The following is a 17,437-nucleotide window of genomic DNA, read 5'->3' on the forward strand; positions in this document are numbered from 1 at the left end:
ATTTAATCACATAGATTTATGTAAATACTACCATAATCAAGATACAGAGGTGTTCTGTCATCACAAAGGAATTCCTTGTACCTGTCCCTTTATAATCACACTCCTTCTCTCTGACCCTGCCTTCTTTAACCCTTGGAAAACAGTGATATGTTTTTCTAAGTATGATTTTGTCATTTTGAGAATGTTCTGTAAATGGAATCATATATAGCATATAACCTTTGGGATTAACTCTTTTTACTCAGCTTAATGACCTGGAGATTAATCTGAATTATTATATGTATCAATAGTTATTTTTTAATTGCTAAGTAGTATTCTAATGTATGAATATATCACAGTTTATCTTGTAAAGGACATTTGTGTTGTTGCCAGTTTTTTTACTATTAGGAATATAACTGCTGTGAACATTCATGTTCCCTGTTTCTCTAGAGTGGGGGACGCACTCTAGAGACACCTTCTTCATTCTGTTTGGGATCAGTCCACATGGCAAGCTGGACCTGCCTTTCCATGGAAACCTTTCCCATCCTTATTAGGCTCTGATATTTTATATCAGGCCACGCCTCCAGATTTTCTCCTTGCCCTTATTAGATTATGATACCTTGTATTAGGCTGCTCTTTTACTTGGTTTTGTTTTCGTTGTTGTTGTTGTTGTTGTTGTTGTTTTGTTTTACTCTTTTACTCCTTACACTAAAGAGGCTCTGTTACCTTACTCTGGGTACTTGTTGCCTTACCCCATATAGGTGCCTAATTTATTCTCTCCACTCTGTCTAGTGGGACTTGGTTTGTTATTGGTGCCATGACTATGAAGGAGCACTCCACTTTTCATTCAGGAAAGAAAAGATAAAAGGATAGGGAAAATAAGGCAGGAGGAGGAGAAAAAGAAAGAATGCTTATTTTTTATTAGGATTTTCTTAGTATATCTTTTTCTATCCTTTTACTTTCAGTATATCTGTCACCTTATGCTAAAGTGTATCTCGTGAATAGCATATAGTTTGGTTTTATTTATTTTTATCTTGTCAATATTTGTATTTTAATTGGGATATTTAGGTCATTTATATTCAATATAGTCATTGAAATGATTGTGTTAAGGTTTGCCGTTTTGCTGTTCATTTGTTTGTTTTCCCTGTCCTTTATTATTTCAATTATTTTTATTTCATGTTCTCTCCTTTGTTGGATTTTTTTAAAGATCTATTTATTTATTTATTGAGAGAAAGAGATAATGAGAGAATACATAAGTGGGGAAGAGGTGCCTCTGTTGCATTTTCTATTGTACTTTTTTCTGCTACTCTTAGTGATTATTCTAACGATGATACTTTACAATTCATTTTAAATTAGTATTCTTTCTACTTCATGAACAATGAGGACTCTTTAGGAGTGCCTGGGTGGCTCAGTCATTTAAGCATCTACCCTCAGCTCAGGTCATGATATCAAGGTCCTGGGATTGAGCCTCACATCAAGGTTCCAGAGCTCAGTAGGGAATCTGCTTCTCTTTCTCTTTCTTTCTCTCTCTCTCAAATAAATAAATAAATGAAATTTTTTTGAAGAGTCTTTTTTTTTTTTTAAAGAGAAAGAGAGATTGTTTTTCTGAGGGTGTTTGAAGTGGCGGGGGGGTGGGAGGTTGGGGTACCAGGTGGTGGGTATTATAGAGGGCACGGCTTGCATGGAGCACTGGGTGTGGTGAAAAAAAATACTGAATAATGTTTTTCTGAAAATAAATAAATTGATTAAAAATTTTTTAAAAAAATACATTATATGTTTATTTGTGATAAATAAATAAATAAAATTTTCCAAAAAAAAAAAAGAGAGAGAGAAAGAGTGGGTGGGGAGTGGGGAAGGGCAGAGGGAGAGGGAGAGGGAGACAGAGAGACAGAATCTTAAGCAGGCTCCTCGTCCAGTACAGAACCCATGCAGGGCTCATTCTTGCAGCCCTGAGATCATACCTGAGCTGAAATCAAGAGTTGGCTGCTCAACAGACTGAGCCACCCAGTGCCCCGAATAATTAAATACGCTTATAACAGTTTAGCTCCATTTGCCTCCTCCTGCTTTTGTTCATGTGTTTATTTTCTACATTTTTATAAATCACCACAAGACCTTGTTGCTTATTTTCTTTCATGTGAAATATAGAACATACAAGTATATATAAAAAGGTGCATCTGTATGAGTGTATATGAATACGTACTTGTGTATGTTACACACACACACATACACACACACACAAACACACACACACAGACGTAAGTACCTTCATTCTTTCCTGTAGTTCTGTACCGTGTTGGATTGTTTTATTTGAGCCTAGAAAGTTTTTAGTATTTCTTTAGGTCTGCTGGGGACGTGTTCTGTTATTTTTTAAATTTTTTCTGTATTTGATTCTAAAAGGTAGATTCCAATTTTTTTGAGAAGCCCTGTATTTTTATCTATTATTCCCCATAATTTGATCTTTTAATATATTCAGTCATTTTAAAGTCCTTCTTTCTGCACTAATTCCAATATCTTGAATCCTCTATAAAACAGTTTTTGTTTTTTCTCTCAGTTTTTAGTCACTTTTTTCTGCTTGATAAATTTTGTAATTTTTGATGATGTAATAAATGTTGTGAATTTGAAAAATCATAGGGACTGAGGATGCTGTTACTTTCCAGCCAGAGGATTTGCCTATTCCTCTGATCATATATAGTGGCTGATCACTTTAGTCATGTCAGGAATTTTCCTGGGTCAGCACTGGGGTGCAGTGCAGTGACTCATTATACTTTTTTTCTTTTTTTCTTTTTTTTTTAAGATTTATTTATTTATTTGACAGAAAGAGAGAGAAAGCGAGAGTACAAGTAGGGGGAGCAACAGACAGAGGGTGAGGGAGAAGCAGGCTCCTGCTGAGCAGTGAGCCCGATGGGGGGCTCGATCCTAGGACCCTGGGATCATGACCTGAGCTGAAGGCAGAGGCTTAACGACTGAGCCACCCAGGCATCCCAACTCATTATACTTTTGGATTTTCCTGATCTGTGGCCTCCCTGGATTTTTTCTTTAAGCCTGACAGATCTTTAACTCTTCAATAAGTAAATACAGCAAGATGTTCAGTTTAGTCTCTCAGGTGTTTGAGTTCAGCTCTTGCAACTCTCAGCTCTTGCAACTTCAGAATATGGCAAATGTAAGGGGAGTCCAGCTATATATTTGTTGTAGTTACACTTTCTTTTTTTTTTTTTTCAAGATTTATTTATTCATTTATTTGACAGACTGAGATCACAAGTAGGCAGAGAGGCAGGCAGAGACAGAGAAGGAAGCAGGCTCCCTGCTGAGCAAACAGCCTGATGCCGGGCTCAATCCCAGGACCCTGGGATCATGACCTAAGCCGAAGGCAGAGACCCTAACCCACTGAGCCACCCAGGTGCCCCTGTAGTTACACTTTCTTAATAGGCATTTGTCTCATAAGAACTCAAACATTGAGATGATTTTACTTTTCCTGGCTCAGCCCCCTTGTTGGGGGTGGCACTTCTGGGTTTTTATTGTCAGTCTGGAATATGTCCTAAGGTTTGAAAGTTCTCTCCCTCAAGTAGTAATTATTTAGCTTCCTGCCTTATTGAGGTTCAGAATCTGGCAGATGTCTTGAGGAGGAGACCTGATGTTTGTTACAGGCCCCTCTGTCTAGTGGGACTTGGTTTGTTATTGGTGCCATGACTATGAAGGAGATTTCACTCCACTTTTCTGATTTAGCTTTCCGTTCTCCCATACTGTCCTGATACTAAAAAAGTGTCCTGTGGGGAAAATTGGCTGGCATTCTGCTAGATTTCACCTCATCATGCCAGCCCAGGAGTGATTTCTCTTTCCCAGTGGAGTATGTCTGCCTATACTCTGTCCCTGCCCATAATCTCCAAAATGCCCCTCTCTAGCTTATTAGATAATACTGTTTCCTGATGCTTCTATAACTTTTCTGATACAAAAAAAGTAGTAGATTTTTTTTTTAATTTCTTTTCAGCTTAACAGAATTCATTGTTTTTGCACCACACCCAGTGCTCCATGCAATACATGCCCTTCATAATACCCACCACCTGGCTCCCCCAACCTCCCACCCTCCACCCCTTCAAAACCCTCAGATTGTTTTTCTGAAAAGTAGTAGATTTTTAAAAAATTTTATCTCCTGTCAACTTTCCTAAAAACTTACTTGTATTCTAATGAGTTATGTTTAGATTGTTTTGGACTTTCTGTGTACCTAATTATGTCAAATATGAACAATGACAATATTATTTCTTCCTTTGTTATCCTTCTGTCTCTCATTTCTTTTTTCTGACTTACTGCTAATGCCATTTAAGACCTTTACTAAAGTTGAACAGAAATGGTAAGAATTGGCATCCTTGTTTTGTTCCTAATCTCACAGTGAACATTTTCTTCATTTCAGTATAAATAGGATGGTTGCTCTAAAGTTTTTTGTGGTTTCCCTTTGCTATGAGTTTTTATCTAAATAATTACTGAGTTTTATCAATATATTTGTATTGATATATTTGTATATATCAATATATCAATATATATGTATATATATCTATATAGATATATCAATATATTTGTATTTATATTTGACTATATTTATATGGTCATATGCATTTTCTCATTTATTTTATTGATGTGGTGAATCATATTAATTGATTCTTGTGTGTTAACTCACCTTGCATTCCAGGAGTAAACCATCTTGGTAGGAATTCATGTATATCCATTTAGTTTTGGATTTTGTTTATGATTTTGTTTGGATTTGGTTTAGGATTCTTGATTTTATACCCATAAAGGAGATTGGCCTATTATTTTCTTTTCTCCTAATTGTCCTTTTCAATTAGTGAAGGCAGAAGGTAGAAATTCAGAAGGTCTTCTCTTTTTTTTTTTTTCCTTTAGATTTTATTTGTTTGACAGAGAGATCACAGGTAAGCACAGAGGCAGGCAGAGAGAGGGGGAAAGCATGCGGGCCTTGATCCCAGGACCCTGAGACCGTGATCTGAGCTGAAGGCAGAGGCTTAACCCACTGAGCTACCCAGGTGCCCCAGAAGTTCTTCTCTTTTGTGATATAACTATTACTCCAAAATAATACAATATTACTCTGTTTTTAAAAGAATAACTTTTTATTTCTCATTTTCAAAAAATATCTGTGTGAGCAGGGGAAGGGGCAGAGGGAAGAGGGAGAAAGAGAGAGACTCCTAAGCAGACTCTCCACTGAGTTCAGGGCTCAATCCCATGACTCTGAGATCATTTCCTGAGCTGAAATCAAGAGTCAGACACTTAACTGACTGAGCCAGTCAGGTACCTCAACAACTTGTTATTTTTGAGCAATTTTAGACCACAGAAAAGATACAAACATAATAGAGTTCTCAATACCCCTCTCCCACCTTTTCATATTAAAATCTTACATTACTATAATGTACATTTGTCAAAATGAAGAAGCCAACTTTGTACATTCTACACTCTTTGTACATAACTACACTCCAGATTTTATTTATGTTTCACATTTTTTCCATCAATAACTTTTTTTTTTTTTTGGTTCCAGGACCCAGTGCATATCACATTCCCTTTGGTTAGCTATTGTATATCTTTCTTCTCCTCTTGTCAATGGCAGTTCCTCATTTCCTTATTTTTCATGATTTTGAAAGTTTTGAGGAATATTGGTCAATCTGAGTTTAGATTGTTTTTTGCATGATTCGATGGAATTATGGGTTTCGAAAAAAATACCATAAAAGGGTACCCATGTTTTCACATCCCAGCAGAGAGTATGTGACATCCACACAACACTGGTGATGACTTGAATAATATGGTATTTGTTAGGTTTCTCTACTGTAAACTTACTATTTATCACTTTTTATTACTCTGTTCTTTGGAATCCAGTTAATAAGTCCAGCCCATACTCAAGGAAGAAGGGAAAGATTAATCTTCACCTCCTTGGATGAGGAGGTATCTGCATATATTTTTTGGAAGTTCTTCTGTAAAGAAGATTTGTATTCTTTTATTTTAAAAATCATTTATTTATTCTGTTTTAGTATTAATTCTCTAAAATATTAGTACATAATTACAATCTTAAATACCTCTGGTTCCCCCACTGACAATAAGCTTCTTGAGGCAAGTCTCTATTTTTGTACACTCTATGCATTTAGCACAGTTCCTTAATTTATTGTAGATGTCTAGTAATTTTTAAAAAAATGATTATATTTTTACTTCAACTGGAAAGTACCATTTCCTAAATTGTACAGTAGCATTCTAAGTTGAAATTTAAAATAGATTTTTAAATGAATAAAATAAACTCATGCATGATTTCATTGTAAGTATTTAAGATAGCAAAGGGTACTGCTGAAATACTTAGCCATTTGAGGTTGATGTATCTCCACATAATGTTCCTTGAATCTGCCTTTACAGTATTCAGTAAGCCACAGATATTACCTTCTGTGTCTTTTCTCCTTTTTGTTCAGACCATCAGAGGAGATTAAGACCCCATTTTCGGCCTTTCCTGGAAAATTGTCATCTGATGCAGTCACTCAGATAACAACAGAAAGTCTAGGAAAAACCATGTTCTCATCTGAGATTTTTATTAATGGTGATGATCGTGGACTTGAAATTCCAGAGCCCAGTACCCCAAAGGTGGGCAAAGTTCCTGTCAAATTTGCTTCATCATCTTCAGGCCAACAGATTACTCATCCTCATGGCACAGATGGTAAGAGAATGTGATTACATTTTAGGTCATATTACCAACTTCTATATGAAATGATCTCAGAAATTTGTGAGGGGGTCTTTGAAGTAAAAAAAAATCCAATTTTATTTATTTATTTATATTTTTAATTTATTTTTATTATGTTATATTAGTCACCATATAATACATTATTAGTCTTTGTTTAAACTTGATTTTATTATTTCAGTGTTCCAAGATTCATTGTTTATGCACCAATACCCCAGTGCTCCATGCAGTACATGCAGCCCTCCTTAATACCCACCACCAGGCACACCCAACCCCTACCCTCCTCCCTTCCAAAACCCTCAGTTTGTTTCTCAGAGTCCACAGTCTCTCATGGTTTGTCTCCCCCTCTGATTTCCCCCAACTCCCTTCTTCTCCCAGTGTCCTCTGTGTTATTCCTTATGCTCAACAAGTAAGTGAGACCATATGATACTTGACTCTCTCTGCTTATTTCACTTAGCATAATCTCTTCCAGTCCCATCCATGTTGATACAAAAGTTGGGTACTCATCCTTTTGATGGAGGCATAATATTCCATTGTGTATATGGACCATATCTTCTTTATCTATCTGTCTGTTAAAGGACATCTTGGCTTATTAGTTTTTGATGTAGTGTTCCATGATTCATTGTGTGTGTATAAAACCCAGTGCTCCATGCAGTATATGCCCTTCTTAACACCCACCACCAGGCTAACCCATCCCACCACCCCCCTCCTCTTTAAAACCCTCAGGAGGACACATTAGGAGAAGGAAAGGAAAAGTGAATTTGGGTAAATTGGAGGGGAGATGAAGCATGAGAGACTGTGGACTCTGAGAAACAAACTGAGGATTTTGAGGGCTTGGGTGAGCTTGGTGGTGGGTATTAAAGAGGGCACATATTCCAGGAAGCACTTGGTGTGGTGCATAAACAATCAATCTTGGAACACTGAAAAAATAAAATTAAATTAAAATAAAACCCTCAGTTTGTGGACTCCTGGAAAGAAAACCCAATTTTAGTTTTAAACATTAGGATTCTACATGATTTTATCCATCTTTTATTTACATGGCTGTGAAAGGAATATGGCATGTTTTTGCCTTAATTTCTAGTGGAGATAACTTATGTGGGACTCATGCTGCTCGTGGTTGATTTATTTTTATCTCATGATACTTATTGAATTAGTTCATAAAAATTTTAAAACTGTGGATGTCTGGTTTCAGGCCAGCAGATGAAGTATTGCATTTTGTATTATATTAAATGTTAACATACTGTAATAAATAGATGAAAATATGTAATAGTACAAGCACAGTACCAGTCTGTTGCTTGTAAATCAATGACAAGGAACCCAGGTTGACTGTGGCCCTGCTGTCTTTAAAACACAGAATCCATAATTTCCTTGTATTCACCATCACAGTCAACTAGAAGGGACCCGAAAAAGCATGGAGAACCCCATGTCCTAGGCCCGGAAGTGTCTCAGATCACTTTCTTCTAGCTAGGAAATGGTTTAGCTATGATTCTGAGGATAAAGAAGTAGATTTTGATGAACAGCTGGTGATCTCAACCCTAAGGTCTACATTTAGAGCGTTCATGTGCTGTGAGAGCACTAGGACAGTGGTATTTATACTGTAGAACATTCAAAATAGAGCCTGTTATTTTCTTTTTCAGACCAATAGCAGGAAAATTAATAATTAAGTTCCCATTCTTCCTTCAAATGAGAGTTAAATTACTAACTTAAGTTAGTAATTTAAGAATTTAATAGTTTGCACAAGTCTTCTCAAAATATTTAAGTTTTCCTCCTTATGCAAAAAGGTCTGTAGATAAAGATGGGGTATGCCTAAATATATAAAGAAAATTTCTTGGTTCACCATATAACTTTGACTGAATTTAATTTAAACAAGTACACTTGTATGTTAAGATGGTTATAATTCTTACACATTTTTATGGTGAAAAAAAATACCCCCAAATCTATAGTTTAATAAATATCACAAAGAACATCCTTGTATGTCAGTTATGTAATGCCACAATGATACTGTGAAACAACCTCCCAAATCTGGGCTTTGTAATAATAAACATTTGCTTTTTCCACTCATGGGTTTTGTGAGTCAGAGTTTGGCTTCAGGCTACAGAAATGGCTTAGGTCTGTATGCTAAGCCTTGTTCTGAAACCCCAGCTAGTGGAACAATGTCTGCCCTGGGTTATATTGTTCTTATGGTGATGCCAGAAGCATAAGAGGGGAAATGAAAGTATGTTTTAAACCCCTACTCACATCAAATGCATCAATTTATGTAGAAGCCATAATTTATGTTTTCATCTTGGCATACAGGATCTAGGAGAAAGGATTCCTATAAAGGATGAATGTCATTTGGCCTACTGATAAAATAGTGTTTTTAATACTGTGTATTTAAAAGTAAAATTTTGTGGGGTTTTTTTTTTTTTTTTTAGATTTTATTTATTTATTTGTCAGAGAAAGAGAGAGAGCACACAAGCAGGCAGAGTGGCAGGTAGAAGCCGAGAGAGAACCAGGCTCCCTGCCGAGGAAGGAGCCCAATGCGGGACTCGATTCCGGGATCCTGGGATCATGATCTGAGCTGAAGGCAGTGGCTTAATTGACTGAGCCATCCAGGCGTCCCTTGTGGGATTTTTTTTGTATGAAAACATTTTAACTTACAAAGAATAGTATGTTAAACACATGACTGTGCTCAATACATAAATTACCAAATTCAGAATAATATATGTATATATTTGTTTCTATTTTCCAAGTTTTTGAAGAAATAAATTTTATAGTTGAATTTTCTTCTTTATCCTTCTCTAATCTTTTTTTTTTCTTTCTTAAGAATAACCATTATTTGCTGTGTAGTCACTTCTTTCCCCATAAGCAGCCAGGCCAAAGTAACCTTAAAACTATTGCATCCAAACAAAGTTGTCAGGAATTTTGAAAAGCCATTTCTCTGTCTCAGAATTCTCCAGCTCTGCATGACAGCCATTCTTGCTCTCGGTCCATTGTAATTCTACCCACTTGTTATTACTTATTTTTTTTGTAGCCTTTCACCTAACTGGTGAATATAACCGTCATTATCAAACATTATATACACTGGTAGAGAAAGAAAATTAATAAATCAATATTCCTACAATGACTACAGTAATGACCAAATAGAAGTGGAGGCAATAGCCTATTTTTTCTGTTTAAAATTTCCCCTCCTCTATACACTTTTTTGTTTCCCTTGACTTCACTGAGACAAAACCATATATATATATATAAATCTCCTCTATGATAATCAAATTATTACTTTGTTACATATACCTCCTTCCTCTAGAATGCTAGCTCTTCTTGAAGGCAGAGATATTTTTCTGTTTTAGTTCACTGATATATCCTAAGACTCTTTTTTTTTTTTTGATGATTTTTTTTCCAATTTATTTGTTTTCAGAAAAACATTATTCATTATTTTTTCACCACACCCAGTGCTCCATGCAAGCCGTGCCCTCTATAATACCCACCACCTGGTACCCCAACCTCCCACCCCCCGCCACTTCAAACCCCTCAGACTGTTTTTAAAGTTTATTTATTTAAATAATCTCTATACTCCATGTGGAGCTCAGACTCACAAACCTGAGATCAAGAGTTACATGCTCTTCCGACTGAGCCAGCTAGGCACCCTGATCTTTCCCAAGAATCTTGTACACTGCTTGGCACATGACAGGCACTCAGTATTATTCAGTGAATTAATAAATCTTTTCTTATTAATTTTTCTGATCTTTCTCTCTTTAGCCCAGCCTTCACTGTTGCCATATAAGCCTCCTGGTAGTACGAGGATGTACTATGTTCCACAATTGAAACAAATTCCTCCATCTCTGGATTCCAGATCAGATACCACCATTGAGAGCTCACACTCAGGTATTATGCATAAGTTATTCAGAATTTTATTTTTTTAAATTTTACTTGTGGATTGGCTGGTTAATTCTAGAATGACATATGAAAGCTCAGTGACATAATCCTTTAGCGTGAAATATGGAGCTTTTCATGCCTCAGTCTCTAGTTCAAAGAAATGTTATTTGGTGAATGTGTTATGTATATATAAACATTTAATAAGTATTTAATGAAAATTGTATGGATAATTGTTTGTTTAGGTTAGTGGACTTTATTTCAGATGAAGGTTTCCAAGTTTTTTCTGTTCACAATGCCCTTTTGGTGATTTTTTTTTCTTATCATTATGTAGAATACATATGAACATAAGAAGTGTTTTTTTAAAACCGCTGTAAGTTATTAAGACATAAATACTTACTGTTTTGATCTAACAATTTAAACAAAAATATTAGGTATTTCCTTTTAGTTTTGGGTTTTGAAAGAAAATACTTTACTTTGTTCTTAAATAACTAGTTACTTACCAATGCAGTATGTGCAGCTGTTAGAACACTGTATAGCTTCTCAAACCTTGAGATGAAATTTTACACAACCATAGTTATTTGCTGCTTTTACTACAGAAACTGTGAACCATGAGAGACTATGGACTCTGAAAAACAGTCTGAGGGGTTTGAAGTGGCGGGGGGGTGGGAGGTTGGGGTACCAGGTGGTGGGTATTATAGAGGGCACGGCTTGCATGGAGCACTGGGTGTGGTGAAAAAATAATGAATACTGTTTTTCTGAAAATAAATAAATTGGAAAAAAAAAATCCAGCTTTGCAGAGATACAACAGCATTGAAAGGACTATGGTACTATCTAATACTGAAACTTTGAACTCCTTTGGGCCGGTAGCTTGTGCACTGTATAGTAGGTACCAGTTATCCCTGTTGTTTCCGTGGAATCTTAAAATATCCCATAGCACCCCCTGTGAGATCACCACAGGGTAACTGCAGATTTAGAAAATGAATATCACTCCATGCAGGAATTCAGTAAATAGTTCCTGTGGGGATTTTAAGATAAGAATACTGAGTTGGTGTGATGTGGGGTTTTGATTGATGCCATAACGTTTAGGGTGGTCCACAGGAGATGACTTGTTTCAGTTTAGATACAATTTTTTTTTCATGATTTATCAATAGATATTGATATGTGTAGAAATAGCACACAAATGAGAAATTTTCCCTAGTCTTAGGAAGACTTTTTTTGTTGTTAACTTTAAGAGGACCAAGTAAGTACCTAGTTGTAACTAAGTTAAAGTGCCTGGTACAACTGCTTCTAATTCCCCACTGTGAAGCTACTGAAAAAAAGAACCATCAAAATGCTCATATTACCAAATGATAAGATTAATTATTAAGCCTATAACCAGGAACTAGAAGAAAGTTCATGGCATGCAAGGCTATGATTTTAAAGATTTTATTTATTTATTTGGCAGAGAGAGAACACAGGGAGGGGAAGCTGGAGAGGGAGAAACAGGCTTCCTGCTCAGCAGGGAACCCAGTGCGGGGCTTCATCCCAGGACCCTGGGATCATGACCTGAGCTGAAGGTAGAGGTTTAACTACTGAGCCACACAGGTGCCCCAAGGCTATAATTTTAAAAATACACTTAATGGGGTTTTATTCCTGGGTTGCAAGGATGGTTCAATATTTACATGAATGCAATATATCACATTAATAAAAGATAATAACCATATGATCATTTTCAATAGATGCAGAGAAAGCATTTGATAAAGTACAACATCCATTCACAATAAAAACCCTCAACAGAGTAGGTTTAGAGGGAGCATACCTCAATGTACTAAAGACCATGTGTGAAAAACCCACAGCTGATACCATCCTAAGTGGGGAAAAACTGAGCTTTTCTTCTGGGGCAGGAACATGACAGGGATGTCCACTCTCTCCACTTTAATTCAGTGTAGTACTGGAAGTCCTAGCCACAGCAATCAGATGACTAAAAGAAATAAAAAGCATCCAGATGAGCAAGGAAGAAGTCAAACTTTCAGTGTATGCAGATGACATGATACTATATACAGAAATCCAAAAAACTGCTAGAACTGATAAATTCAGTAGAGTCACAGAATACAAAATCAACATACAGAAATCTGTTGCATTTCTATACAGCAGTAATGAAGCAAAAGAAAGAGAAAATAAGGAATCAGTCTCATTTACAGTTGCACCAAAAACAGTAAGATACCTAGCAATCAACCAAACCAAAGAGTTGAAAGACTTATACTCTGAAATTGAAGATGATGCCAAGAAATGGAAAGACATTCCATGCTCATGGATTGGAAGAACAAATACTGTTAAAATGTCTATACTACCCAAAGCAAATTACACATTTAGTGCAATCCCTAACAAAATGCCAGTAGCATTTTTCACAGAGCTAACACAAGCAATTCTAAAATCTGTGTGGAACCAAAAGACTTTAGATATGCCAAAAAGCAACCTTGAAAAAGAAAAAGCTGGAGACATCACAATTCCAGACTTCAAGTTATATTACAAAGCTAGAGTAGTCAAAACAGTATGGTACTGGCACGTAAATAACCACATAGATCAATGGAACAGAATAGAAAACCCAGAAATGAAGCCTCAATTACATTGTCAGTTAAACTTCGACAAAGCAGGAAAGAATATCCAATGGGAGAAAGACAGTCTCTTCAGTAAATGATATTGGTAAAACTGGACAGTAACATGTGAAAGAATGAAACTGGAACACTTTCTTAAACCATATACAAAAATGAATTCAAAATAGATTAAAGACCTGAATGTGAAAAATGAAACCATAAAAATCCTAGAACGGAATATAGGCTGTAAAGTAATTTTTTTGACATTAGCTATACCATCTTCTTTCTAGATATGTCTCGTGAGGCAAGGGAAACAAAATAAAAAATAAACTATTGGGACTATGTCAAAATACAAAGCTTCTGCCCAGGGAAGGAAACAATCACCAAAACTAAAAGGCAAACTATGGAATGGAAAAAGATATTTGTAGATGACATATCTGATAAAGAATTAGTATCCAAAGTATGTAAAGAACTTATAAAACTCAACCGCCCAAAATGGTAATCCAATTAAAAATGGGTTAAAGACACAGACATTTTTCCAAAGAGGATATGCAGTTGGCCAACAGACACATCAAAAGATGCTTAACATCACTGATCATCAGAGAAATGCAAATCAAAACTACCATGAGAGATCACCTCACACCTGTCAGAATAGCTAAAATCAACAGCAGGAAACAACAGGTATTCATGAGGATGTAAGAGAAAGAGGAACCCTTGTGCACTTTTGATGGGAATGCCAGCTGGTGCAGCCACTCTGGAAGGCTGTATGGGGTTCATCAAAAAGTGAAAAATAGAACTATCCTATGACCCAGCAATTACACTAGTGGGTATTTGCCTGAGGAATACAGAAATACTAACTTAAATGGATATATGCACCCTGCTATTTATAGCAGCATTATCTGTAATAGCCAAATTAGGGAAACAGCCCAAGTGTCCATTGATTGTTGAATAAGTAAAGAAGAGGTGGTATAGGGGTGCTTGGGTGGCTCAGTTAGTTAAGTGTCTGCCTTTGGCTCATGTCATGATCTCATGGTCCTAGATGAAGCCCCATGTTGGGCTCCCTGCTCAACAGGGAGTCTGCTTCTCCCTCTGCCCCTTTTCCTGCTCGTGTTCTCTCTCTCTCAAAATAAATAAATCTTAAAAAAAGAAAAAAAGGTGATAAACACACACACACACACACACACATACATACAATGGAACATTACTTAGCCATAAAAAAGAATAAAATCTTGCCATTTGCAATAACATGATTGGAGCTAGAGAGTATTATGCTAAGCAAAATAAGTTAGAGAAAGACAAATACCATATGATCTCACTCATATGTGAAATTTAAGAAACAAAACAAATAAGCAAAGGGATAAAAGGGCAAACCAAGAAAAAGACTCTTTTTCTTAATAGTTTTTTTTTTTTAAAGATTTTATTTATTTATTTGACAGAGAGAGATCACAAGCAGGCAGAGAGGCAGGCAGAGAGAGAGAGGAGGAAGCAGGCTCCCTGCTGAGCAGAGAGCCCGATGCGGGACTCAATCCCAGGACCCTGAGATCATGACCTGAGCCGAAGGCAGCGGCTTAACCCACTGAGCCACTCAGGCGCCCTTAATAGTTTTTTTTTTTAAAGATTTTATTTATTTATCAGAGAGAGAGAGGGGGAGAGAGCAAGCACAGGCAGACAGAATGGCAGGCAGAGGCAGAGGGAGAAGCAGGCTCCCTGCTGAGGGACTCCCTGATGTGGGACTCGATCCCAGGACGCTGGGATCATGACCTGAGCCGAATGCAGCTGCTTAACCAACTGAGCCACCCAGGTGTCCCAAGAAAAAGACTCTTAACTAAGGAGAACAAATTGATGGTTACCAGAGGGGAGGTGGGTAGGGCAATGGATTAAATAGGTGATGGAGATTAAAGAGTGCACTTGGGATGAGCACTGGGTGAAGTATGGAAGTGTTGAATCACTATATTGTACACTTGAAAGTAATACTACACTATAGTGTAACCTAGTATAACCTAACCCTAACCCTAACCCATGAGTCCAGTACTACCCTGATACCAAAGCAGGATAAAAACAGTATAAGAACAAAAAAGTCTAGTTTGTCCAATATAAGTATTGTTGCTCCAACTTTTTTTTTTACATCCATTTGCCTATTAAGGGTTTCTCCACCCCCTCACTTTAATTTAGCTGGTGTTTTTAGGTCTAAAATGAGTCTCTTTGTAGGAAGCCTTCATACTTTCTTAAAAAATTAATTTGAAGGGCGCCTGGGTGGCTCAGTGGGTTAAGCCGCTGCCTTCGGCTCAGGTCATGATCTCAGGGTCCTGGGATCAAGTCCCGCATCGGGCTCTCTGCTCAGCGGGGAGCCTGCTTCCTCCTCTCTCTCTCTGCCTGCCTCTCTGCCTACTTGTAATCTCTCTCTGTCAAATAAATAAATAAAATCTTTTAAAAAAAAAATTAATTTGAAGACTCATCCACCTGAAGAGGTGGCTCTAAATGAAGAGCTCCAGAAAGAGTAATGAAGCAGTGGTGAACTTTGAAGCCAGGTTCACATAACACTCACCTAAATAGAAATTTTAGTTACTAGACGAACAAAAAATGTCAAAAGTTAATTTTGGATTGAAAAACATGAGAACAAAAAACAGTTTAATTATATCCTTTGTGTTTGATAGAAAAGACCAAAGAAGTCTTATTTTATTCATGATTTGGTGATCAGATAGATTAAAGAAGTTCTTATGGGGCACCTGGGTGGCTTAGTGGGTTGGTTAGAGCCTCTGCCTTGGGCTCAGGTCATGATCCCAGGGTCCTGGGATCGAGCCCCGCATGGGGCTCTCTGTTCAGTGGGGATCCTGCTTCCCCCCACCCCCCGGTTGCCTCTCTGCCTACTTGTGTTCTCTGTCAAATAAATAAATCTTTTAAAAAATAAGAAGTTCTTATAAAACTAATACATTATCAGAAGCACAGGCAACAAAAGAAAGAAATTGGAATTTATGAGAAGTTAAAACTTTTGTGTATCAAAAATCTATCAACAGGGTAAAAAGGTAATTCACAGAATTAGAGCAAAATGCAATCATGTATCTGATAGGGGATTAATATTCATTATATATGAAGAACTCTTACAACTCAACAACAGCCAACAGTCTTATTTTAAAATGGGCACAGGATCCGAATAAATGTTTTTCCAGTAAAGATACACAAATGGCCAAAAAAGCCATTAAAAAGATGCTGTACATTATTAGACATAAAGGAAAGGCAAGTCGAAACCACAGTGAGATACCACTCCATATCCAGTAGGAGGGCTGATATCAAACAGAAAATAAGGTTTGGTGGGGGGGAGAAATTGCAACCCATGTGTATTGCTGGTGGGAATTTAAAAGGATGTAGCCACTACAGAGAGTATTGTGGTACCTGAAAAAGTCAAACATAGAGAAGTACCTGGGTAGCTCAGTAGGTTAAGTGTCGGACTCTTGATTTTGACCCAGGTCATGATCTTGGGGTCATGAGATCGCGCCCCGCAACAGGCTCCCTGCTGGTCATGGAGCCTGCTTAAGGTTCTCTCTCTCCTCTCTGCCCACTGTGCACATGCTCTCTCTCTCTCTCAAAAAAAAAAAATTAAAAATGTTTAATATGGAATTACTATATGAGCTAACATATACCCAAAAGAATTGAACACAGGGATTTGAATAAATGTTTGCGTGCTCATGTTCATAGCAACATTATTCACAATAGCCAAAATGTGGATACAACTCAAATGTCTATCAGCTGATGAATAAATACATAAAATGTGATACATATATGCAGTGGGATATTATTCAGCCTTAAAAAGGGTGAAATTTGGCACATGCTACATTGTTGATGAACACTGAAGATACTGTGCTAAGTGAATAAGCTAATCACAAAGGGACAAATATTCTAAGATTTCACTTATATGAGGTACCTAGAGTAGTCAAATTCATAGAGACAAAGTAGGACAGTGGTTATCAAGGGTTGAGGGGAGGAGGAAAAGGGAATTACCATTTAATAGTTACAGTTGGTTTGTGAAAATGTGTGAATTCTGGAGATACATGATATGATGGTTGCACATCAGTGTGAATGTACTTAAAACCACTGAACTGTACACTTAAAAATGGTTACAATGGCAAAATTTATGTATATTTTACCCCAATAAAAAAATGCTTAAAAAAATACTATTGGAAAAACTCTAATTGAAATTTTTTAAAGATTTTATTTGTTTGAAAGACAATGAGAAAGAGCACAAGAGAAGGGAGAGTCAGAGGGAGACCAGACTCCCCGCTGAGCAGGGAGCCCGACAGAAGACGGGGACCCAGGACTCTGTTCT

The 17,437-nt window shown here is 36.9% G+C and overlaps 1 protein-coding gene across 6 annotated transcripts in view; it reads left to right on the forward strand.

The window, feature by feature from the left end:
- The window catches only part of ALMS1 (ALMS1 centrosome and basal body associated protein), a 214,362-nt gene that overhangs the window by 130,081 nt on the left and 66,844 nt on the right, over nt 1-17,437 (forward strand). For all 6 annotated transcript variants that reach the window (XM_044261390.1, XM_044261388.1, XM_044261389.1 and 3 more), the window contains 2 exons: nt 6,426-6,667; nt 10,427-10,552. In XM_044261390.1, the coding sequence (XP_044117325.1) occupies nt 6,426-6,667; nt 10,427-10,552 (368 nt within the window). The remainder of the gene's footprint in view (nt 1-6,425; nt 6,668-10,426; nt 10,553-17,437) is intronic.

Source organism: Neovison vison, chromosome 8, assembly GCF_020171115.1.
Source record: "Neovison vison isolate M4711 chromosome 8, ASM_NN_V1, whole genome shotgun sequence".
NCBI lineage: Eukaryota > Metazoa > Chordata > Mammalia > Carnivora > Mustelidae > Neogale > Neogale vison.